The sequence below is a fragment of the Notothenia rossii genome (genome assembly GCF_949606895.1).
Source record: "Notothenia rossii genome assembly, chromosome: 1".
NCBI lineage: Eukaryota > Metazoa > Chordata > Actinopteri > Perciformes > Nototheniidae > Notothenia > Notothenia rossii.
In genome coordinates this window covers 53,526,371-53,550,862 of record NC_136912.1, presented here as the reverse complement: position 1 = coordinate 53,550,862, position 24,492 = coordinate 53,526,371, and the positions used below count along the sequence as shown (strand labels likewise).

At 41.0% G+C, this 24,492-nt stretch overlaps 2 protein-coding genes across 3 annotated transcripts in view; one reads left to right on the top strand and one right to left on the bottom strand.

The window, feature by feature from the left end:
* patj (PATJ crumbs cell polarity complex component) overlaps positions 1-24,492 on the bottom strand; it is a gene marked incomplete at its 5' end in the record, with an annotated part of 309,724 nt that overhangs the window by 210,708 nt on the left and 74,524 nt on the right. Inside the window, 3 exons of the mRNA XM_079649893.1 lie at positions 19,675-19,866; positions 22,561-22,644; positions 23,126-23,326. Of these exons, the coding sequence (XP_079506019.1) occupies positions 19,675-19,866; positions 22,561-22,644; positions 23,126-23,326 (477 nt within the window). The remainder of the gene's footprint in view (positions 1-19,674; positions 19,867-22,560; positions 22,645-23,125; positions 23,327-24,492) is intronic.
* Positions 573-8,350, top strand: LOC307034245 (uncharacterized protein). Of its 2 annotated transcripts, XM_079673004.1 has the most exons (3): positions 573-5,046; positions 5,602-5,696; positions 6,110-8,350. In XM_079673004.1, the coding sequence occupies exons 2-3, from the start codon at positions 5,619-5,621 to the stop codon at positions 8,069-8,071; spliced, it is 2,040 nt and encodes a 679-aa protein (XP_079529130.1). In that variant the 5' UTR covers positions 573-5,046; positions 5,602-5,618; the 3' UTR covers positions 8,072-8,350. The 2 variants fall into 2 exon arrangements, with proteins under 2 accessions (XP_079529130.1, XP_079529129.1); XM_079673003.1 differs by lacking the exon at positions 573-5,046 and having other exon boundaries at positions 5,159-5,696.

Sequence of the window (24,492 nt, the reverse complement as noted above, 5' to 3'; positions counted from 1 at the left end):
TGCGCTCTGTTTAACCAGTCACCAGGAGGAGGGCCCGGTCCTGCCAGAACCCTTCAGAGACTCACATACCAACTATAAAACCCTCTGCTGGTTTTGGTGGATGTACATTTTGTGAATTCCCCCGTGTTGACCCCTGAGCATCGCCCGCGCTGCAGTACGAGCTGCCTTGCCAAGTTTCAGGCTGGCAGAACAAAGCTGAGCTGTATTTTTAGATCGAACCACATGGCTACAGGTGGTGAAGAGTCAGAACTCAAGTCCTCCACTCCTACAAGATCCTCCGGAAAAAGAAAGGCCTCTGCTGTCAAAAAAGTAAAGATATCAGAAACGTAGGAGAATAAATAAAGAAATTAAAAATGCACATAAAGTAGTGATATGTTTCTCGGTTGGCTTTTTGTGCACAGATAAGAATGTGGAGTTTTTTGTATGTAGGTTGCATTGCCTAGACAACGTTTTTAAGACCTTTATGGAGAAACACAAAACTATGAAACACAGAGCGGAAATATTTTTAGGAGACTGAATTTCTCGACTTAACATTTTTATTCTGAGACCTTTCAGCAACTTTTAAAGTTGGATAATATGGAGAAAAAAAACATTCCATCCTTTTTATTACATTTTTTCAAAATGATTATAGACTTTAAGGCCAAAAGTAAATGAACCCCTGTCTACATAAACCGGCTCTGTTTTTCCAGCATACAGTGATATTTCTCTCTGCCAAGGAGGTTATGTTTTCAGTTCTGTGTATTTTAATATGTCAGCAGGATTACGGGAAATCAATCAATCAATGTTTATTTATATAGCCCAATATCACAAATGTTACATTTGTCTCAGTGGACTTCACAGTTTGTACAGAATATCAGTATGACAATACGACACCCTCTGTCCTTAGACCCTCACATCGTACAAGGAAAAACTTCCAGAGAAAACCCCACAGTTTAAAGGGAAAAATGGGAGAAACCTCAGGGAGAGCAACAGAGGAGGGATCCCTCTCCCAGGACGGACAGACGTGCAATAGATGTCGTGTTCAAACCGAAGAGATAATACATTTTACAGCATAGGTAGACCAAATGTTTGGAAATGCATGTGTCTATAATAATAAGATGAATCCACGAGGATGTCAGCAATCCTGTGGGAGCCATCAGGGAAGTAGTATGGTGAGAGTCAGGAAGGACCACAGAGACAGGTTCAGCCACGACTCAGGATCCCGGGGTAGATATAAACACCAAAAAGACATTTGGGGGAAGCTGGGTTATTCGGAACATGAGATTACACAGGTACAGACAGACAGACAGAAGGAAGAAGTAAGGTAAGACAGTCTAAGCCTATAGCAGCTAAACAAACATGTCTACATACATGCACTCCCTTAGGATAGGGTGAGGGAAAAGAGTTGGAACTAAGATGTATGCGCCACATCTATACCATGAGCGCATTGCTCCTAAAAAGTTGTTCTGGCACTGACACCAATCAACAGTTGTGCGTCAACTCGGCAGGGATCAAGGCACGTATATGCCTCTCCCTGCTTCCACCGTCTACACACATAACCAAATTACATACCATCAGTAAGGAAAAAGAGTAAGAACTAAGATGTATAGGTGAAGAGGTCTACGTCAATGCACTCTTATTAGAAATGTGGCAGGATTTTTCATGAAACTTGGTGGAAAGGTATAGCGTTGGCCATGAGGAAGCCAATACATTTTGGAGCGTATTCAAATCAACGGGCTGGTTCACGCATTACTTTTCACTCATGGAAGCAGCCTTGGAAGAGGCTTCTGCTCTCAGAGCCCTCTTGTAGCTTGGTAAGCGTTTATGTCTTTCCTGTTTCTACACATTCTTTTTAACCAACAATGTAGGACCAAACTGATGCTGGTGTGTCTGAATGGGAGCAAAATCCTGTGGCAGGTTCAACATCTGGTGAAAAGACTGACAGGAGGCCAAATGAAACGACAGCATCAGTCTACGGCTGATCAGAACATGTGGACAGGAGAGGAATATCACCGCCGACACATGCAAGGAGAGATTGAAAAAAATGTTACAAGTCCTCCTCCTTCCTCCGGGCAGTTAATTGCCAACCTATGTTAGAGCTAGTTAACAGTAATGAGACCTTGATGATTTATAACACTGAAAGTGACCTTGTAAAGAAATCTGCCCATTAGTATCCTTTCCCTCTGGGATGATGTTCCAACTGGTAAAATAATTGATCAGTATAATAATGATTTAGAAAAACTGCTTTTGGAGGTATGAAACTGGCTCATTTTAAAAAGGTGTGAGATGTGAGTGGGAACTTTGAGCCTGATCCAGACAGACAGATCAGCTCTTCTCTTATTGCCTCCAAACATCTTTCACTACACTGACAGCCGCAGAGTCAGAAACAGGAAACACTTTGGCAGGAACAGCGGACCCAAATGCCCTTGGGCGAGCAATATAGAGGGAAGAGAGGGAGAGACGCGGTCGAGTTATGAGAGCATTTTATTTTTGTATTTGTTTCAATAGTGGAAGAGTTTTATTCTAAGGTGAAACACTTGTACTGTTTTCTGGTTTTTACTAATTACATTTGAAATAAGGTTCATTACCTGTAAGGTCCTATCTTAAAGAGCTCATTATACCCTACTGTCCTACTAGGGCATTGCGTTCCAAGAATGCCGGGTTGTTGGTTGTTTCTAGAGTCTCTAAAAGTACAATGGGAGCCAGAGCCTTTTGTCATCAAGCTCCACATTTGTGGAATCAGCTTCCAGTTTTTGGCGGCAGACACCCTATCCATTTTTAAAAGTCAGCTTAAGACCTTCCTTTTGGATAAAGCTTATTGTTAGGGCCTTCTCTCTGTCTGTACGCTCATGTTAGGGTGGGACATGAGACCTGGATCCTGAGTCCTGCATCCTGAGACCTGGATCCTAAGTCATGGATCCTGAGTCCTGCATCCTGAGTCCTGCATCCTGAGTCCTGCATCCTGGATCCTGAGTCCTGGATCCTGAGTCATGGATCCTGCATCCTGAGTCCTGGATCCTGAGTCATGGATCCTGAGTCCTGGGTCCTTGATCCTGGATCCTGAGTCCTGGATCCTGAGTCCTTGATACTGCATCCTGAGTCCTGGATCCTGAGCCTGTCACTGTGGTCCTGCCTGATTCTCATCATACTACTTCTCTGATGGCTCCCACAGGATTTTTTGACATCCTCCTGGATTCATCTTTTTATTATAGACATGCATTTTCAAGCATTTGGTCTACCTATGTTGTAAATGTATTATCTTTTTAATTTACACACAACATCTATTTCACATCTTTCCGTCTTGGGAGAGGGATCCTCCTCTGTTTCTCTCCTCAAGGTTTCTTCAATTTCTCCCCATTAACTGGGGGGTTTCTTTGAGAGGGTTTTTATTATAATAAATGCTCTTTATTGAATTTTACACATTTAACACAACATACAAAACAATAAACAACACCCCCAACCCCCCACAGACAGCAATTTCCACAATTTGACAACAATTGAATAATAATAATAATCCTCAATTACATAATCACGATGATATAGAATAAAATATGCGTACACACACACGCATATACATCATGCTGGAATATCAATCAAACATACAAAACTATGAGGAATATTATTTTCAGTCCGCAATATGTGAGTTCAGGTTAATCAGTCAACAGAAGCCTCAAGCGTCATCCATAGTTGATGTTACTTAGTTCTCCAATCAGAAAAATGCCCCCCCCCCCCATGAGAAGTAAGGCTTTCTGGTCAGTAGGCAAATAATCCAGAAAAGGTGACCAGACCCTCATAAACAGCCCGCCATTGCCCCTTGAGGTAGCAAGCAGTCTCTCATGGGGGAGAGGGTTAACATTCTCCATATACCAAAGGGTAACATTAGGAGGGGTGTCTTTTATCTATCTTTGCAAAATACACTTCCGAGCAATTATGAGGAGTTTCTCAAGAAGTTTGTAATGTGATGCAGGGAGAGTCAGTTCTCAAGAGCAGTGGTCACCAACCAGTCGAATGCGAAAATAATAGACTGACTTCAAGTGATGCTGCATATTTTTGAACTCACTGCACTTATGGTCTATACCAGGGGTATTCAACTAAAATTCAACGAGGTCCAGTTAGAGAAAATGTCCCCATGCAAAGGTCCGGAACATCAAAATGTCTAACTTGCTTTATGAATTAGTGTGATATATATTGGAGAAGCCTTTAGTTTTATCAACGTCTGCAAGTAATCAATAACTGACTGCCAATCAAATAAAGAGAGTACAATTCAAAAACAACAATATTTATTGTCAATTAACATTGAACTATACAGATATACAGTAAATACTGTGGATATGTGTAATGTTCCTCTCGGGCTGCATTCAAAAATAAAATAGAGAAAATAAATAAAATAGCTTTTGAAAATGTGTGCATCTTAAAAGTGCTTAATTTTAGATAAATACAATAAAGTGTAGCAGCAGCTTGAGTTTCCCTTTTTCTTTGTTAAAGGACACCTATCATGCTATATTGAAATGATATATTGTAGGGCAATACCTATATAAAAGGTATATTTATACGTTTCTTTTTTCAAAATACCAAACAGATCCTGCATTTTAGCCATGCCTCATTTCGCTCTATTTGCTGTTCTCCAGCGTTGTTTTTGCAGGGGGCTGATTATGTGAGCTGCAGCTGACCACGCCCCCCTGCAGGAGAGGGGAGCGTGGTCTGATCAAGTCAGAAGAGGGGGAGAAAAATAGATTTCCGTCCTCCGTGTTTTATTCTTATATCATTATATAGAGTCGTTAATCATTTGTTTTAAAGCTCAAAAAGTAACAAAGATACGGAGCCCTGGAGGGTTCATAGAGAGAAAAATAAATAAAAGAATTAAAGCGTGCGCACGCTTTAGTAACTCGTGCGCACGCTTTAGTAACTCGTGCGCACGCTTTAGTAACTCGTGCGCACGCTTTAATAACTCGTGCGCACGCTTTAATAACTCGTGCGCACGAGATAGTTAGGTATATAATGTAGCCTACAGCACAACAGACCAGCCTTTCTCCCCGAAGCATGAAGAGGAGTTCACCTGCTTGATCGGTAAGTTAAGTTGATTATTAGCTTGCTATTAAACATGAATTGCTAGCTTAACTGTGTATTTGGCCATCTACCTGTTAGTTGTGCTGGCTATTTATTAAGCAGCCGACCGACATAGTCAACTTGCTAAGTTTAACAAGCTAATACCGGTAGCACTAGCAGCTAGGATAAATGGTGTCAACACTAGTTTTTCAACCAACTGTTCGTGGATGTAGTGATAAAAACACTTTTGATTGTGCATCAAGTGTAATGTTCTTATTTGTTATAAATAACACACGGTCTTGAATCTTTAGACTAGCTTCACTAGCCACTTTATTAGCCAACAAGCAGTACCAAGTTACATCTTGTTCTACTCACTTCTATATGTCAATATATGTTATACTGCCACCTAGTGGTAACATATATGCATTGTAACTATGCATAAACATCTATCATTACATCAAGTTTTTTCAATGGATTTACAATGTCACCATAACATACTTTACAAATCCACAGTTCTTTGCAATCGTAAACGTTGTGAATGTTTGCAATTTATACTTTGTTTAATCCTCTTTCCAGAGCAGACAGTTGAAACAATGGATGCTGAGCTGAGGGGTTTGTTAATTAAGCGGAACATTTCTGAGGAATTTATCCAAAAGCTGGAAAATGAAAAGGTAAGCCACTTTACATATGTACGAATGTAAAGTGTGAATTGCGTACTACCTTTCCATGAGATGAAGAACAAGTCAAAGAACTGACAATCAATATTTTTGTTGAATCCAGAAAGCACACATTTTGGCCACAGTGAGGGTTAGTGTTGCTTACAAAAATCCAAATGGATTTTCTTTTTTAATGAAATTATTTTAGCAGGGATTGAATAACAGATTGTTGGAAATTTGGCAATACAAATAAAATTGGTAAGATGTTGAACATTTTAGGAGAGTATTCCCAATTGAAAGTGAATTTGAACTAATGTGGCTCAATGGTTTTAAGAGTCAAGTCATTCATAATTCTATTATTTATTTCGGCACATTAATATGTAATTATAATCATGCTCCCAACGATTGTTTTTGTTTTTTTTCTCCAGATTGATGCATCAGTAATACCTGCAATGACGGATGCTGACCTGGCAAAGTACATCCCTAAAGCTGGAGATAGAATAGCTACTGTTGCCTTCTGCCGGCATAACAATTCATCGCTTGACACAAAGAGCAGGAAAGACACAATGCTCACAAGGCTGCGACAGAGATTGGTCTCTGGTGAGGCACCAGTACCTGCAAAAAGAAAGCCATGGGCAGGAAATACAAGTGCTAAAAAGCAAGAGAGACGGGTTGAACTTGGATGGATGGATTTCGATGGAAAGCAGAAACGGTACAAACAAGTGAAGGCAATCAATGGTGGAGGAACCAGACACCTGATCATCAGCAAGGACAAAACATTAGTGGAAATCAAAGAAATGGCTGAAAACTTGTTTTTCCCCGATGGTTTTTCAAAGGGAAAGAGAAAGCTCTCATATTATTCAACTGAAATTGAATCTTCTCAGGTACAGGTCAGCAGTTCTAGCACTGTGGATAACTTGTATGAAGAAAGCAGAGTAAAAATCCTTAGATTGTACCTTCGTACCAAAATAAGGAAGGTGGAGCTGTCCTCAGATGAAGAGGAGGCAGAGATGCAGTTAACCTCAACCCCAGTTGTAGATCTTACTGGAAGTGAGCCACATTATTCAACTGATGTACAGGGGATCGATGACATGGTTCATCAAGAGATCGATCCTGAGATTATTATTGGGGCTATGGCAAATGATGGTGTGCAGTTAGATGACACACTACCGTGGAATGACCAGCCACCACATGGATTGGGCGACCCGCAACCTGCTCAGTGGAATGACCAGCCACCACATGGATTGGGCGACCCGCAACCTGCTCCGTGGAATGACCAGCCACCACATGGATTGGGCGACCCGCAACCTGCTCCGTGGAATGACCAGCCACCACATGGATTTGGCGAACCGCAACCTGCTCTTGTTACAGAGCCATGGAATGACCAGACAATGGATGAACCTGCTCCTGTTACACTGATTATCAGTAGGGGGCATTGTCTCACTGACCTTATCAAAGCCTTCACAAACCCAGACATTTTAAACACTGAGGTGTTTATAAAGATGCGTCTACCCAATGGTAAACTTGAAGAAGGAGAGGGAAGTGGTGTGACCCGGGACTGCTTAACTGAATTTTGGACAGACTTTTATGAAAGATGCACCTTGGGAGGGAATGTAAAAGTTCCCTTTATTAGGCATGATTATCAGTCTGAAGAGTGGCAGGCAATTGCCAGAATCTTAGTAGTAGGGTGGAGGATTGCTCGCTATTTCCCAGTGAAACTGGCAGTACCATTCCTTGAAGAGGCACTGTACGCCACATCCACCAGTAGCTTAAAGGACACCTTTTTGCAGTACGTGTCTGAACAGGAGAGAGAGGTCCTTGTTAAGGCTTTGGAAGACTTCAACTCTGTTGACACTGATGCACTGTTTGATGCCCTTGAAGCACATGAGTGCCAGCAGGTTCCTACCAAGGACAATCTGATCCCACTGCTTTCACAGATGGGACACAAGGCTCTCATACAGGCACCAATGTATGTAATCAAGTGTTGGCGTCCCATTGTGGTGCACTTAGCAAGTGTGTTGCCACAAGATGCCCTGAATGATGTTATACAGCAGAAAACACCAACTGGAAAAGCAGTGAAGGAGCTCCTTCAGTTCCCAGATGAGATGACTCCACCCCAGACTGCAGTTGCCCGCTACCTGAAGAGATATGTAGGTGAAGTTGATCTGAGCACCCTTCAGCTTTTCCTCCGCTTCTGCACTGGTTCCAATTTAATGGAACAAACTATTAAGATACAATTCATCGAAACCTCGAACTTCGAGCGAAGACCACAATCTCACACATGTGGCTGCCTTTTAAAACTACCTGTAGGGTACCACAATTATCCAGACCTCCGCAGTGATTTTAATAGTGTACTTACAAGCTCTGTGTGGGTGATGGATATCATCTAGACAAGAAGGAGATAGCGTCTATAGGTTGCACCCACAATTTCTACTGCAGTTATGGTTTTGAAAGGAACATTTAAAGACAGGAGATAATTTTCAAGGTGTAAAAGGCTTTCTTTCAGCATTTAACATTTTTTCTTAGCTAGGCGCTACGTTTATATATGCACTTTGAAACTTTAATTTCTAATAACTTCTTCCGGTTCCTTCGACAAAAATGCAATGCAATTTCTCCATAGGATTTTGGAAAATAGCTCGAAATAAGGTCTGTGGTTGACACACATTGAAGAGACGGATCACGTTTTGTTTAGTTGGATAATCTCCACATGTCTACCCATCTCTTATAATTTTCGAATCATAAATGTATCGATCATAAATGTATCGATTCGAAAATTATAAAAGTAGGGTAGACATGTGGAGATTATCCGGCTGAACAAAACGTGATCCGTCTCTTAAATGTGTTTCAACCACAGACCTTATTTTGAGCTATTTTCCAAAATCCTATGGAGAAATTGCATTGCATTTTTGTCGAAGGAACCCATGCGCAGCTTAGTTCCGGATTTTATGATGCGTCACTGCGGTTCTCTATACATCTTTACTCATAGTCACAGTAGAAATTATGTTATGATATCAAAGAAGATACATGTTCTGATACACAGGAGCCAATGATTGTGTTCAATAGGCACACAACAGCTACAAGATAGCTCTATGCAAAAGCATAAGCTGAGCTAAGTAAATATGCATTTATGGTTAATTGTTAGGGATTTGCATATTATGTTTTGCCTTCATTTGAAAATCCTTGCACTGCATGACATGATTGTTGTTCAAATCTGTACTATCAACATGTTGATTTGGAATAGAGTGATTCCAAAGGGCAGAATAGCTATTGAAGGATGTTTTTGTTTTTATAGAATATTTTACTCCAATGTGTTAATTGTTGTTCCTGTTCCTGTTGTACACAGGTCCTATTTTAAGAGTCTATTCATTTGACTAATCTGGTCTTTCTGTTTAGCATGAATGTATTTTGAGCAAGGTAAACATTTAGTTTATGGGGGAACGTTTAAAACCTCAACGATTACTCAAGTTCTTATGTCAGTGCCTGTTTATTGGTGACATTCAAGTTTGCCTAAGTAGGGCTTAATGTTCAAATAAGATAAAAAAAAGCACTCCCTTTTGTATTTGTGTTGGTTTTCTTATTTTTATTTGTCAATCATGTAACATTGTTACATTGTTATCAAATACTACTTCACTGCAAGGTCAGTAATGATCCCTTTCTTTGTTTGTTTGTTCCACACAATAAAAGACGATTATTATGTGAAGCACATGGAATAAAGATTTATCATTAAAGTAAGATACATTTTCTGTTCACTGTATATGACTTTACATGAGATATCAAAGGTGAATTAATGTTTACAATACATGTCACACATTGCTAGATACATTTACCATATATACATACATATAAATGTGTATATCCTAAACTATCCAAAAGTATATAAAGGAGTTAAAATTAGCACAGCCTTAAACAGCAGTAAAATGCAACATTAATTCAGCACTAATATTAATCCTGAAACATCATATATAATAATAAAACACTGACAGGGAACATTTTACTGCACGGTGACTACTTTTACTATTCATACTGTTATTTACATTTAGCTGATCATACTTAAATACTTTTAAATATGTAAGGTTTTAAATGTAGGATATAGTGGAGTATTTCCACAGTTAGGTAGGGTTTTTACTTCAGTAAAGGATCTGATACTTCTTCCACCAATAGCAGGAAGAAAACTGCAACATTCATGCAGTTGCCTCCTCAAATACTTGTGGGCGAATGATATCCCTCAATGATAGATATAAGTCAAGTGCTTGTGACCTATTCATTGGGAACCCCATGCCTGATTCTTCCATTATGATTGTGCACAAATCAAACACGTCCTCGTCACATGGAACTGAAGTTAGGAACTTGCAGCTCTCTTTGCAAGTGGGTAAGTCATCACTGAATGGAACAAGAAGGTCATCTGCACCCCACAAATGAGGTGCCGTATACATGATATTAGGTATTCCTGCGGGGACATTGGCGTTTGTAGAGGGCCTGATGCGATGTGTGTTCCAAACGTGTCTTATCTCATTGAAGTCCTCCTGCAAAAAGAAATGGAAAGGGGGATAAATTGTATGTACCGTATGGAATAATAGCAAAAAAACAAAGTTATCTGATCTACTCTCGTTGCCCACTGCACACACATCATTCAAGCATAGCTTCGGCATAGCGCTGTTATTTCAGAACAATGGACAGGGTTGTTGCGCGTTGGCAAGAGATTATTAGATTTGAACCTCACGGCATGCTGTACGCGATCTGATAAATAAAAGATGTAGATATATCAAACACAAAGTGATCGCTATAATAGAGCCGTATTAACAGATAATTGGCGTTATGCGTTACATCACGGTACATTCTTCAAAAGCACAGGTCTAATTGTGTGAGGCATTTTTAGCGCAGACACATATTCTTACGCATTCATTATGCATGCAGCTATCAAGTGTCCTATACACTGACAATTAAGCACAACTAAACTATACATAACATAACTTTGAGTCAATTCCTTCATCATAATAAATCCTACGTTAAATGAATAGGTACACATGCATGCAACTATAGTAGGCCTACGTCTTCATTAAAGTATACCCAAAGTGCGTAAAGACTCACAACTCATTCAACAACAACGTTAGCTATACCCTAAATAAAAAAGGCCTATATGCCAGCTGTAAATATACGTTATCAAAAATGTTTGCCAATGTCTATATAGCCTATTTATATATAAGTTAATCATGTCTATGCATTAACATTGGACATTGGTAGGCTATGATTGTCTGGCAAGTTGTCAGAAAACGTAGTGCGGCTTTTCGTAAAACTGTTGTGTGACTCGTTACGAATGTTAGGCAGACTGTGTGTTTATAGCCTGTGTGTTCAACGTAGGTTCATCTTGATGATGAATTTATGTCAGGTTGATTTTAAAGGTTGTTCTACAGTGGGTGTATTTGGCAGATCATTGCTGCCTATCAGTGCGTAAAAGTATGTGGATGGATGCATACAACATGATTGACTCTCATAATAAATCCTGTGGTTTTTAAGTCTGTGCCCTACTTTTACTATTTCCCGATATTTGTATAATTTACATGGTTATGGTCTCTGTTTAACTGCAGCTAACAATTGTCAGATCAACATCATATTGTTTTACCTGAATGATTGCCATGAAGCACAACTGGACAAGTGCTTTGTCCAGAAAATCACCGGTGAAGAGCCCTTCATCCTTGAGTTCTCCCAGTTGCTGGATCCAGTATTGAACCCCTTCCTTTCTCATCACTCCCCACCAGCTCTCTATTCTCCGATTTGCTGTGCTAGCTCCTGTTATATAACTCCTTTCTCCCGCTCTGTCATCTTCATCGTTTCGCCGTAAAAACTGTTGGATGTCTCGTAGCAGCTGTTAAATATGTTCTTTATTCTCGCGTCCAGGAGAGAAGCTTTAAAATGAGACTAAATGGAGTCTCTGAAAAGATTCAAATGGGATACTTTAATTTAAAAAAAAGGCGCGGTAGTGTTACAGACAGAATATTGTTCCGGCAGAAAACAGCTGTGATCTGGCTCTCCTGAGCAAGAAGAGAAGAGACTGGATCTCTCCTCCGGCGCTGTTATATATCCTCTGCTGGCTCCTCCCCGCCAGCCGGCTCACCTCGTCTCCAATGTCCGTTATTGCATTTAAACAGAGGATAGGTTCTTTTCACATTCAATATATGCTTAACACGCCGTTTCTCCTCATATTCTCTTTCATCACTTTTCATTTAACACATTCTAAACGCTGTAATCAATACTCTAAACAATACTTCTCGGCTCGTTTGGTTTCCGGTCATTCCGGATGTTGTCACATGCTACTCTCGTCTGTAAACAATAATGTATTAAAATAAACTGTACTTTCATTTAATATTCAACATGGTAGTATCTCGACATCTATCGTTGTAGTGTTAAATCAGTAGGTTTCGGTTTTCACCACACCACGTCATTTCGCTACTCAATTCACCTCTTTAGGAATTCGTATATTAGCCACATGCTAAATGCTAACCGTAGATGAAGGATTTTCAGAATAAAAGCTTAACTGCTTGTGCACAAGAATTTCTGGTTTTTCAGTATAAAAGAGCGTTTAAACTGACGGTATGTTTAAGCTACATTATACCATCAAAACATTGATTTTAATTTCTAACACAGCACATTCTCTGTGCCCATGTCAGTGCGTAAAAGCCTTGGGTAACCTCCGACATTCTCTATTGCTTCGACAAAGTAGCTTCCAATTACTTTTGGGTCGCTGTTGGTGAAAGCTGCTTTTAGCCAGATAATCCTACGGGAATATCCGTCTATGCATCCATTAATGCATATTCCATAGGGCTTGAGTTTGTCGTAGCCATCTACGTGCCATATGAAATTAGGCCCTTGTGAAAAATACTTTCTCCGGCTGAGACGTCTTTTCAGGCGAGCTTGAGAGTTGACTGGGTCGAGCAGAGAAAGAAGGATCCTGACGTCTTCTTTCCGGATGCGGATACCTCGCTCCAAAAGCTTTGCATACATCCAGCGATATCCATGAAGTTGTCCAGGGCCTCCCACTTGACCAACTATATAGTCGATAGCAACTTCCAAATCAGCATATTTCCGACGATTTAATCCACACGCTCTCAATATTCTCCTTAATGTACTTTTACTAACAATTATCTCTTGCAAAGCAAGTGTTGTCAGGATGTCTTGATAACTCATCCCAAGTCCAAAGTAAAGCTTAATTAAAGCGTCTCTATCCATAGCTACAACCATTGACCTAACCCTAACCGCTTTGCCAGGTCAGCAAGCAGGTGAACTCCTCTTCATGCTTCGGGGAGAAAGGCTGGTCTTTTGTGCTGTAGGCTACATTATATACCTAACTATCTCGTGCGCACGAGTTATTAAAGCGTGCGCACGAGTTATTAAAGCGTGCGCACGAGTTATTAAAGCGTGCGCACGTTTTACTAAAGCGTGCGCACGAGTTACTAAAGCGTGCGCACGAGTTACTAAAGCGTGCGCACGAGTTATTAAAGCGTGCGCACGCTTTAGTAACTCGTGCGCACGCTTTAGTAACTCGTGCGCACGCTTTAGTAAAACGTGGCCACGTTTTATTTATTTTTCTCTCTATGAACCCTCCAGGGCTCCGTACAAAGAAGACCTTTGACCGGCACTTTTCAAATTTTGTCCGGAAGGTTTAAAATTTAACGGACGTGTTGACCGGCGAAAGAAAATCTAACTGAAACTCTGCCGCACGGTCCTCTCGTTCCTTGGAAGAGGCGGAGAGGTGGGTGTTTGTCATCTGCCGGTGGACTAACCGGAGAGAATTACAGTGCTTGCCTCGCATTGAATTACAGTAGCAGGAGCAAACGCTTTCCTCGGGGAGGGAGAAAAAGAGCCACAGCAGAGAATAAACAGAAGGGCAACCATGGCAACCATGCGCAGGAAGTCTTCTTCGCTACTTTTGTGGCAGACTACAGCGCCACTTACAGGCCTGGCATATGTACTACAGCGTCTCCAGCGCTTTCGAGCGGCAATGGCCGGCCGTGGCCCAACCCCAAATTCCCCTGATAGGTGGAGAGTTGGCCCAATAGCCTTAGCGCCACCGTCCTGACGTCAGGACAGTGTTCAAATCTGGATCAGTCTGTATCAGATCCGTTGCAGCCCCTTTTTTAGAGATTTGGGTATGGAGGAAAATAGAGAGGGTTGTGTTTTCTGACACTTTTACCTCATTCACACCAACGCAGCTCCGGTTCAAGCTCCGTGCTAGAGCTTTTCAGGTTCAGAACCGGTTCTTCGGTTTAGCTCCGGCTCTTCTCACACTGCCCAGAGTCCGACTGGTGCTGGGTCATTGCTTCATTGTTTGCGTCATGACGTAACCGTTTGCGTGCCTACTTCATAAAGCCAAACTTTGCGGAAACCCCTCACAGCTGACACCGACAACAACAACAATGGCCGATTGTGCTCCAGCTTCCTCTGTACCTCTTCGGAAGACCAGATTCCCAGTAGGTAGCTGGTCTCTTCAGTGGACCACTGCTGCTTGTTAAGTTTCTCCATCGTTGTGTACAAACTGGATAAAACGCCAGCTTTTTGTAGTTGTTCAGGAGTCTGCTGCTATCTTTGCAAAACGAGTTAACAGTCACATCTTATCTGGATGAGTGCTGCAGAATACCGTTTTTATAAGGGATAAATGTGTGTGTAGTCTTTCATATTAAACATGATCGCTGGTAGATAGCCACAGTAGTCGTCACAGTTTACCCTGGGCGGGTCCCAGTTCCCTGGGCGGGTCACAGTTTAACAGAGATGAGGGACTTCTCCACGCTGCTTTCAAACTTTGAGTAAACACTGTGTGCTTCACTGGGAGGCTGTCTGAAGGTGTACACAGATCTCAGATGGACTTAGTATCACATTAGGAACGATATTCAGTGATAAATCGGGCAACAATAGCTGGTTTTAATGATTTATTGGAGCTTGCAATGTTTTGAACAGACATCCCCTGTCAACTCGTTTTTTCTTTTTGTAGTCCTCGCTGTTCGTGTCTGGATATCGCCATCGTAACCACACACTGGTACTGAATGTGCATCAAAGTCTTCCTACCGAGCCAAATATACCAAAAGATGTATGTGATCTGGAAACCAGTTAATCCGGAACACCGGGGCTTTTTAGGATGAGGCATCAGAGTGGTCATCCCGTGTGTTTGTGTTGTCCGCCAGATACGCCAGGAGTTTCCTGATGTGGCAGGACGAAATTAAATGCAAATCACAAAATATTAGAGAAACTTAGTTGTTTTAGATTTGTTAGTAGTAGTTGTGGTAGGAGTGTGTATCTATCTAATCTATCTATCTAATCAACACAGTTAGCTTGCCAGCTAATATGCTAACCTACGTTTGCTAGTTATTCAGTGTAATATGCCAACCTACTATGAACAACAGCTAGTCTAGGCTAGCAAGAACATGTTTACAATTGCAATCGTATATGGGTAGTCTGCTACGTTCGGTCATTCATTGTAGCTGGAATGAAAACAATGTTTTCCCTAGCATGTCTAGCTCTAGGTAGCCTTTTTGTTTAGTTATGTAGCATACACGCCATGAACGATAGCTCACACGCCAGGAAGCCCAACTATAATGTACTGACCGTACGGTAAATCACCCGGGAGTATACTGTCTATGAGTATGCTATGAGATACATGTAAGGCATCTGCTGACATTGGAGTTGATATATGGAAACGCTAGCAACTTAGTTAGCCCTGTTAGCACTGTGTCAATGGCTTAGCAGCCAGAAAAACGTTTACCCATTTACACAGTCGTGGTAGATATACCTTGTTTGTTTTAAACATCATAAATACACAAACAACAATGAATACATACAGGTTGTGTACCCGAATCTCCCGATGGTCCAAAAAAAGTAGGAACAGCATAGTCCTTCAGTGCCCTACGCTGTACATATCCGGTATGAATCGCTCCATGTTTTGTGAAGCTATGCTCCGCGAAATGCAGCGCACACAGTAAAATACCGGCTTGAACATCTGAAGGAACAGTGTTAAAAAGTAATGTCAACCACTGACTGGATACAGTTTTGAACTGAACCTGAGATTTCAACAGTATATACTGTATGCTAGGCTGGCAGAGGGTGCGGCCATAGCTCTGGGCGTGGCTACTGGGTGCTTCTATGACACAGCACCCAGGAAGTAAACAATGGACAATGAAGTTTCACCAACGAGGCGTTTTGGGGAGGTATTTTCTGTTTTAGAGTTTTACTCGGGTGTACTTTGAGGGTTTTGACTCTGCAGACCGTTTACATGCATAAAAACCTTCATAACACACAAGGGGACGGGTAATAACCAGAAAAGCATGACATGTGTCCTTTTAAGCATGACATGTGTCCTTTAAACAGTGTGTCAATTTGGTGTGGGGTACAACAAGGGAAGTCACTAAACATTATTTATTATTCAAAAGTAAGGAATATGGAGGCCTGGGAGCCATAGACCTGGATATTAAACTCAAAATTACCTTTGTAAAAAATATTGGAGCTGCAATATATAGGAAAGCACCTTGGGTTGAGGATGAAAAAATGGGATGGAAAAAAAGAAGAGGCAGAGCGATAAATGGACCCCATTACAAATTAGTCTTATGCTGACCTCATAACTGAATTTGCGCATTTAAAGAGAGATTGGAACGGACTACCGAATAGAGTGATTTTAAAAATGGTTAATGACTTCAAATATGGTGGTTCTATAACATACAAAAACCTAACATCTGATGAAGGAAGTGAAGTATCGAAATTAATCAAATGTAAGCAGCTTTCGGAGAGAGCATGAGAGAAGTGAGGTGGCTAATCTCGGTCAACAGACTTGCGGTCAGAGCTGTGGTCTCATGGAGCTGCTATGTTACAACTAAAACATGTCCGATGGTTAACTGTGAGGAGGACAAGACTTTACAGCACCTCCTCATGGACTGCTACAGAGCAGAGGAGGTCTGTTCACTCCTGTGAGGCATCGGTTTGGAATTCAATATCAAATATATCTCAATTATGTATTGTATTCTGGATGAAAACATGGACATAAAAAACAGGGAACTTTTTTGGCTCGTCATTTGCATCACGTGTATGCAGATCTGGAAAACGAAATGCAAGATCATATTAAATCAGACAATAATAAACAGTGACACCATCGTGAAACAAATGCTAACCGAACTAAGAAGAAGAAGATCCCTGGACAAATCACAGACTCAGCCATGGGGCATATTGAGTCTGTGACCGCTGATCACCTAAAGAGAGCTACGAGTTTCATTTGTATTAAAGCCAGACTACTTTTACTTTTAATCATTGTACAACATTTGTGAATTAACTACATTCGTGATTGTTATAGCAGTAATATTAAATAGTCATAGTTAAACCATAATACAATAAACTATTACACTGTAAATATTCTTGTTTGCCCGTGGTGAGATGACGAGGCGCCGTAAAAATAACCCTCTTTTTGTGAATTACTGAGTTTAGGCAAGTTAATAATGTTTTAATGAAGTTGACTATAGCATATTCATATTTTTTAGTGCTCTCATGTCAATTCGGCGAACATATGATACATTAAAGGTAACGTATTATGCAAAATCCACTTATTCATGTCTTTTATACATGAACATGTGTCCCCTCTGTGTAAAGAGATTCTGAAAGTTTCACTTTTTGTCCTAATCCAGTTATATAAAAACCTGTCTGAAAATGAGCTGATCAGATTTTGGCCACTTTATGATGTCATAACGATTTTTTGGGTTGTGTAACCATTAGCCAATCACCAACTTGGTAATACCTGCTCACCTTATCACCTAAATCTCCTCCTAGAACAAGATTGTGTTCAACCAGAAACAGGGCTGAAACAGATGGGATTATAGCAGCGTTTCTCAAAGTGTGGGGCCCTCCCCACTGGTGGGGCGCAGAGATGTAATAGGTGGGTCGCGAATGGACGCGATGAACGGGAGATTATTATTTATTTTTTTAATACATCTTTTGGACCTCAGGCCCGGAATCGAACCTGTGTTAAAGGATATACAAAGAATGTATGTGCGCAATAAACAAACAGCATGATTATCTTAGATTTGAGACTTTTAAGATTAGTTAGTTTGGTTCAAAATCAAATGGACAGTAAAAACAATGCCTGGAGCATTAAGATTGAAATTAATTAGTTATATTACATATTTGATGGAATTAACGTTACCTGATACAAGACATGTCCATGTAAGCCATATTTGAGGATGTGGTTACCCTTCAATGTGTCATAAGAGAGACAGGGGGACTGACGGACCCATAGGAGGTGGCCTACTTAATACTAAGATCAAGGGAAAAATGCCCTTAAAAAATATCCCCTTCGGAACACACACACACACACACACACACACACACACACACACACACACACACACACACACACACACACACACACACACACACACACACACACACACACACACACACACACACACACACACACACACACACACACACACACACACACACACACACACACACACACACACACACACACACACACACACACACACACACACACACACACACACACACACACACACACACACACACACACACACACACACACACACACACACACACACACAGGGAGTTAACCCCCCCAGCTGGATGTGAGGAGGAAGAGGAGGCTATGGGGGAGAGCAGAGGTCTAGAGGTGAAACTGTGCCTAAAGATAAAGTGCAAGGCAGGGAAGGAAAAACTCTACAGACCAGGGTTTCCCAAAACTACTCCCCAGCTAGCAACGAAGCAAAACATAAATTGTTTTAGTTGCTACAAAGATAAGAGAACGTGTATCCCTTTGTAACACAGGAACGTGTCTCGTCACAGATAGCAAATGTGCAGACATTTTATTCACATCAACTTGTTTACCAGTCAGCAAAACAGGAAAAGAGAACAATTCTTAGACCAATGGAATGATACATGAATGTTAAGCATTTTTCACGAGCTGGTTATCAAACATTGGGTGTCAAAGCTTCCTGTTAGTACCTGAACACACACATGAAGTCTGTTTTTATATAGGCAAAAATGTGCATAGATATTTGCATAGATTTACAACAACCGCTGAAAAAGATGCTTTGAAGAAATGGAAAAATATGTACCATTAAAACTAAACTATCTACTATTTTGAGTTACATCATCCCACAGGTATTAATGTCGACAAATGTTTGACTTGTGTTATGTTAAATTATGAACCTTAGAAGCTGCAGCCTGGTCGTGCAAACAGATGTGGTTTATCCGGAGTCAGCCTCTGTCACGGTGACACTCCTCACTGTTCTCTCTTTGCACTGTGAGAACCGAGTCACACCCGCTTCACTGTGTCATTAACTCTGTGTGTGGGTGGTTGTGTGTGATCCAAAATAGTTTTTATACATTTCAGAAACAGACCAACCAGTCTGGTCAATACACTTCTGTTCAGAGTGTATATTTCAACAAAACTATGATGGCTTCTCATGGGTTTTGTACAGAAATGTATAGTCCCCACAGAAAGAATCCAAAAGACTTATTTTTTCCTCTGGTCCACAGTTGGACAAACGCCTCACTGGGAACTACTTCTATCTCTGCAACAGCATAAAAGATCACACAATATCTATGATATAATGACCTGTCTCTGCAAATGACAGTGTCAAACAACATCACACATTGAGAAGGACTTAGCACATAATTCGCACTTTACTTTTAAAATGTGCTTTTGAAACTGATAATCAATACTAGAGATGCACCGATTAAAAAAATGTTTGAGCGAGCGTAGTGTCTGGAAGTTTCCCGGCAGTAGCAGCAGTATAACAAAGTCAGAAATATAAACAACGGCCTCCCAAGATCATTGAAAGTTGGATTTCATTTACCGATCTTGCAGACACCCGCTGCACCCCTTCCGCAGCAGAAGCTCCTCAGAGTAGAGGAGATTTTGTATACCGTATGAATGTGAGAAGAGACAGACATACAGGATAAAGACGCAGCAGCAGGTGGAGGAGGATGTAGGTTCTGTTATTACCTGGTAATCAAGGATGCTGAAGCCGAGGCCTTTGCCTCTCTCCTTCTGCAGCTCCAAGACCTGCACGTCTGGAGACCACTGGGCCAGCTCCCCTTCATCTTCATCTTGCTCCTCCTCCTCCTCCTCTTCCTCCTCCTCCTCCCCCTCCTGGCTGTGTTGAGTCTCCATCAACTCCTCTTCTCCAGGGGATTCCTGCTCATGATACACAGTGACAACGGACACTTGAAACTACTATTGAAATATTTTAAAGAAATAAAGTAAAAGTAAAAATACTAAGTCATTTCAGAGTAGTAATTGTATTATAGTTATTACTAGAGTGATTATATGATTCTGATGTAGAAGTATTAAGTAAAAAATTAATGAGGTATATGCAATATTGCACATAAGTGTGTAATAGTCCCTCTAACAATACATGTTTTTATTTCAATGTCAAAATCGAATTCATCCAAAACCATTCCATTTTACAATGAACATGTGTTTGTCCTTCAGCTGGGACTGCCAAACGTCAGGCCCCACAAATCACTTCAACTATCTATTTCTAGAAGTTTAGAAGGCATCTTACATGTGCAGTAAAACACTGGAGACACAGTGAGACAGAGTGAGACACGGTGAGATACACGGTGAGATACAGAGTGACAGATAAAGTCATATACAGTAAGACACAATGATATAGAGTGACACAGTGAGAAACTGTGAGACACAATGATACAGAGTGAGAAAGACCGAGTCACAGTGAGGCAGAGTGATGCACAGTGAGGGAGTGAACAATGAGAGTGAGAAACAGAAACACAGTGAGACCGAGTGAGACATTGGGACGAAGTGAGACAGAGTGAGATTCAGTGAGAGTGAGACACAGTGAACAAGAGTGAGACTGAATGAGATGGAGTGAGACAGAGTGAGAGAGTGACACACAGTGAGACAGAGTGAGAGAGTGAAACACAGTGAGACATTGTAGGACAGAACGAGACGCAATTGGAGAGAGTGAGACACAATAGGACAAAGTGAGACAGAGTTGTGAGACAGAGGGAGAAACTGTGAGACACATTGATACAGAGTGAGACAGAGTGATACACATTGATAAAGAGGGAGACACAGTTAAGCAGAGTGATTCACAGTGAGACACAGTGACACACAGTGACACACTGTAAGGCAGAGTGAGACACATTGGGACGGAGTAAGACAGACTGAGACTCAGGGTGAAAGGGTGAGACTGAGTGAGACTGAGTGAGAGTGAGACACAGTGAACAAGAGTGAGACTGAATGAGACAAAGTGAGATAGTGAGACAAAGTGAGAGAGTGACACACAGTGAGACAGAGTGAGATAGTTAAACACAGTGAGAGACAATATGACAGAGTGATACAGAGTGAGACACAGGGAGATAGAGTGAGACACTATGGGACAGAGTCCCATTGGGTGACATTAGCCGCATTCACACCGCAGGACTTTCCCTGGTACTTTGGTTCTTTAGTTCCGTTAGTACCAATAATGTCGCGTTCACACCGCCGGGACTACTCAGTGCCGGGAACTCTTTTGGCCATTTTCATTCCCTGCTAGAGAGGTGGTACGAACCTGGTGATAAAAGAGTACCAATTTATATTCTATTTCTATTGGCTGGGCGAATTGCAAACCACGCCCCGTTAGACTCTGAATTTTTTTTGTTAGGCAGCCATTTTTTACCTCGCTACAAAACCACATCCACACCTGAGCGAGTAGTTTTTTGTACTTTAAAGCAGTTATGACCACACGTACTACAACACCGGAGCGGTGGAATGATGAGGAAGTGTTGGCGCTTCTGGCAATTTACTCTGAGGACAGGATGCAGCAGCTTCTACAGAAAGCAGTTCCCAACTCCAAATGTTTTGAGCGATGCTCGCAAAAGCTACTTGAGCGGCGTGATGCCGTTATTGTTATGTCTTGACTGTGCAATAAAACAAACAAACTGGCGAAGCTTTATTTATTGTATCCCACCCCAAATTTGCAGAATAGAAGAATGTGAGAGCAGACAGTTGTCGGTGGTTGAATTTATCTACAATGTTGCAACCTTGTGCAGCAATGGCAGGGGCAGAAACACAAGTCTTACACACATAAACACAAGTAATTTATCATGTCATTTGTTTTAGATAAATAAGGGAAAAACACCAAACAATGGTTAATGTCCTTTTCCAAAATCAGCCTGAGGGGGTAATATATGATAAAGACATAAAGATAAAGTCCATTGTTATAATGGGGTATTTTATTTGTAAATGACCCTTATAACCCAGCCTCATGGTGCACATGATTCTTTGCTTGGACATTTTGTTGGTTTGAGTCATTTGGGCTCGGATTCTAGTAGGGACATAAACACGTATCTTAGGAAGATATGAACTTCATCTTGGTGAATTTGATGCTGAATTCACTATTTAGTAGATAATCATATGACACTTCATCTTTGCACTACGGTCTGTCTGCTGAGTCTACCTATTATATATATATATATATATATATATATATATATATATATAATGTACAGCGGGTGGGCTTTATAGCCCCTCCCCTGTGTAGTTCTTCTTCTCTCGTTCTTTTTTTGTACTCGCCGTGAAGTGGTTTTGCGGCCTGCCAGTAAACCCAGAGAAGAAGAAGACGAAGTGACGTCAGCGTAATCTTGCCTCAGGGAAAGTACTGCGGTGTGAATGCGATTGGCACTAGCCCTCTGGCGGATTCAGTGCCGTGGTACTTTAGTGCCGGCACTAAAGTACGGCAAGTCCTGCGGTGTGAAAGCGGCTATTTAGTGAGAGTGAGACACAGGGGGACAGAGAGAGACAGGGAGACAGAGTGAGAAACAGTGAGAGACAGTGAGAGACAGTGAGACACAGGGGGACAGCATGAGACACAGGGAGACAGGTCACCTGTTTAAGTGCTTGCTCCTGCACAGTGGCGCTTTTTCTCTTCTCTGTCTGAGTGCAGAGCATGGACGACAGCTTCAGCTCAATCTGAAATAAAAAGCAGCAACGTCTTTTGTTTTAAACATATAAATACCTTTACAACACCAGAACAAAACCATTGCAGTAAATATACATTTCATTAATTAGTTTGAGAGTTTGCTAAATGTTCATGTCAATTACCAATATTGAATGTGTGTGTCCCTTGTTGCTCTTCAGAATACTTTTATTAGTCCCACAGAGGGGACATGTACGTTTTTACAGCAGAAAAAGAGTCAGCTTAATGTTACTTATAAGCATGGATACAAAAGTATTAAAGTTAAAAAGTTATAATAAAAAATATAATACAATTAAAAGTTACACAATTTACAAAATACACATCTTGTAACAGCCAGGGGTGTTATAGTCGTTGCTGTGTGTGTGTGTGTGTGTGTGTGTGTGTGTGTGTGTGTGTGTGTGTGTGTGTGTGTGTGTGTGTGTGTGTGTGTGTGTGTGTGTGTGTGTGTGTGTGGAGAGGGGGTCAACTACTTACCTCCTCCACACTGGGTTTTGACTGTCTCATTGGTCCAGGTTGTAGTACGGGATCACATCCTGGCTCAGATTCAGATTCAGATTCTGGTCCCAGTTCGGAGGTCGGGTGTCGGCAGCAGACCAGAGTAAAAGGGGGCGGCACTTCTTTGAGGAATGCCACCACTTCACGACGAGACTTACCGTACAGCTGAACATCATTCACCTACACACAATACAAACACCAGCTTACATAACCTTTACTTCAACATGAATCAAGATGGCCAACTCGTTCTGAGAATAGCCTTTTTGGCAAAATCTCCAAGCCTTAAGGTCACCCATACATTGAAAGAGAGGTCGTTTAATATGGTTTACTTTAATTAATCAAGGCAGTAAATAACATGCGTTTTAAAAGCTATAAAGAGCTAGGTGACATCAGGGGGGTATACGAAGAAGCAAGTTTAACAGAGCCATGGTTTTGTCAAATCTAAACTCCTCATCAGAGATAAGGGATCCTATCAAGGTGGTTATCAACTGTCATTGTGAACCCTGGCTTTCTTCCTCAGGCTCTGAGCGTACTCATTGAAGCCATCTGGTGCATCATTTGATGCATCAAAGGGAACGATCACTGCAAAGCAACCTGTTGCTGAAAATATGAGAGGAATGCAGGAGGAAATCTACTGTTGTTAGTATTTGTGTAAATTCACACAAAATATATTGAATTGACCAAACGATGCAGTCTGTGCATCCCGTCTCTTAATAACTTGAAAACTACCCATTTTAGCTCTTAAAATAGAACATATTCCAATGTGGTAAAATGATGGTTTCAAAGAATTAAACCACATTCTGTATTCACGTGAAATTCATACTGATGAATATTAAAGTGAACCATTTTTTGTTTTTTTTAAAGCCAGTGGGCAAATGGCAAGAAAATACTAGAGGACATATTATATAAATAAAATAAAACTAAATAAACACGACTAAATATGAATATTTTTCCAAATATCCTCTAAAATAAGAACATAAAATGTTATGTATTTTAGATCAGATGTTCTGCTTCAATAATATAGGCTGCTGCAGAAAAGATAAATGCATGTATGTGCTACTGCAGCATTAATGTAAAGGTACTACCACACACGTTTACAAAGTATTCCCGCAGCTAAGAATCTGAACAGCTCCTAGACTGACTATAAAGTGACAATATTCTATACAAGGAAGAAGTTAGGGCCAGTTCCAATCGTAAACTATTAACTGAACTTGGTATGGAGCACGTTATGTCTGCATCATAAATTGCCATGATGTTCTAGCCAGTTTAAAAGAGAGCCACTTTCTTTATACGGAAAACTCTGGAATAAGGTCAACTAACCTCAATAACCCTGTAATCTGGCTATG

Coding starts and splice junctions, on each gene's coding strand:
- LOC307034245 (XM_079673003.1), top strand. CDS start 5,460: ATGCATAAACATCTATCATTACATCAAGTTTTTTCAATGGATTTACAA. Junction 5,697..6,109: donor AAAAGCTGGAAAATGAAAAG/GTAAGCCACTTT, acceptor TTTTTTCTCCAG/ATTGATGCATCAGTAATACC.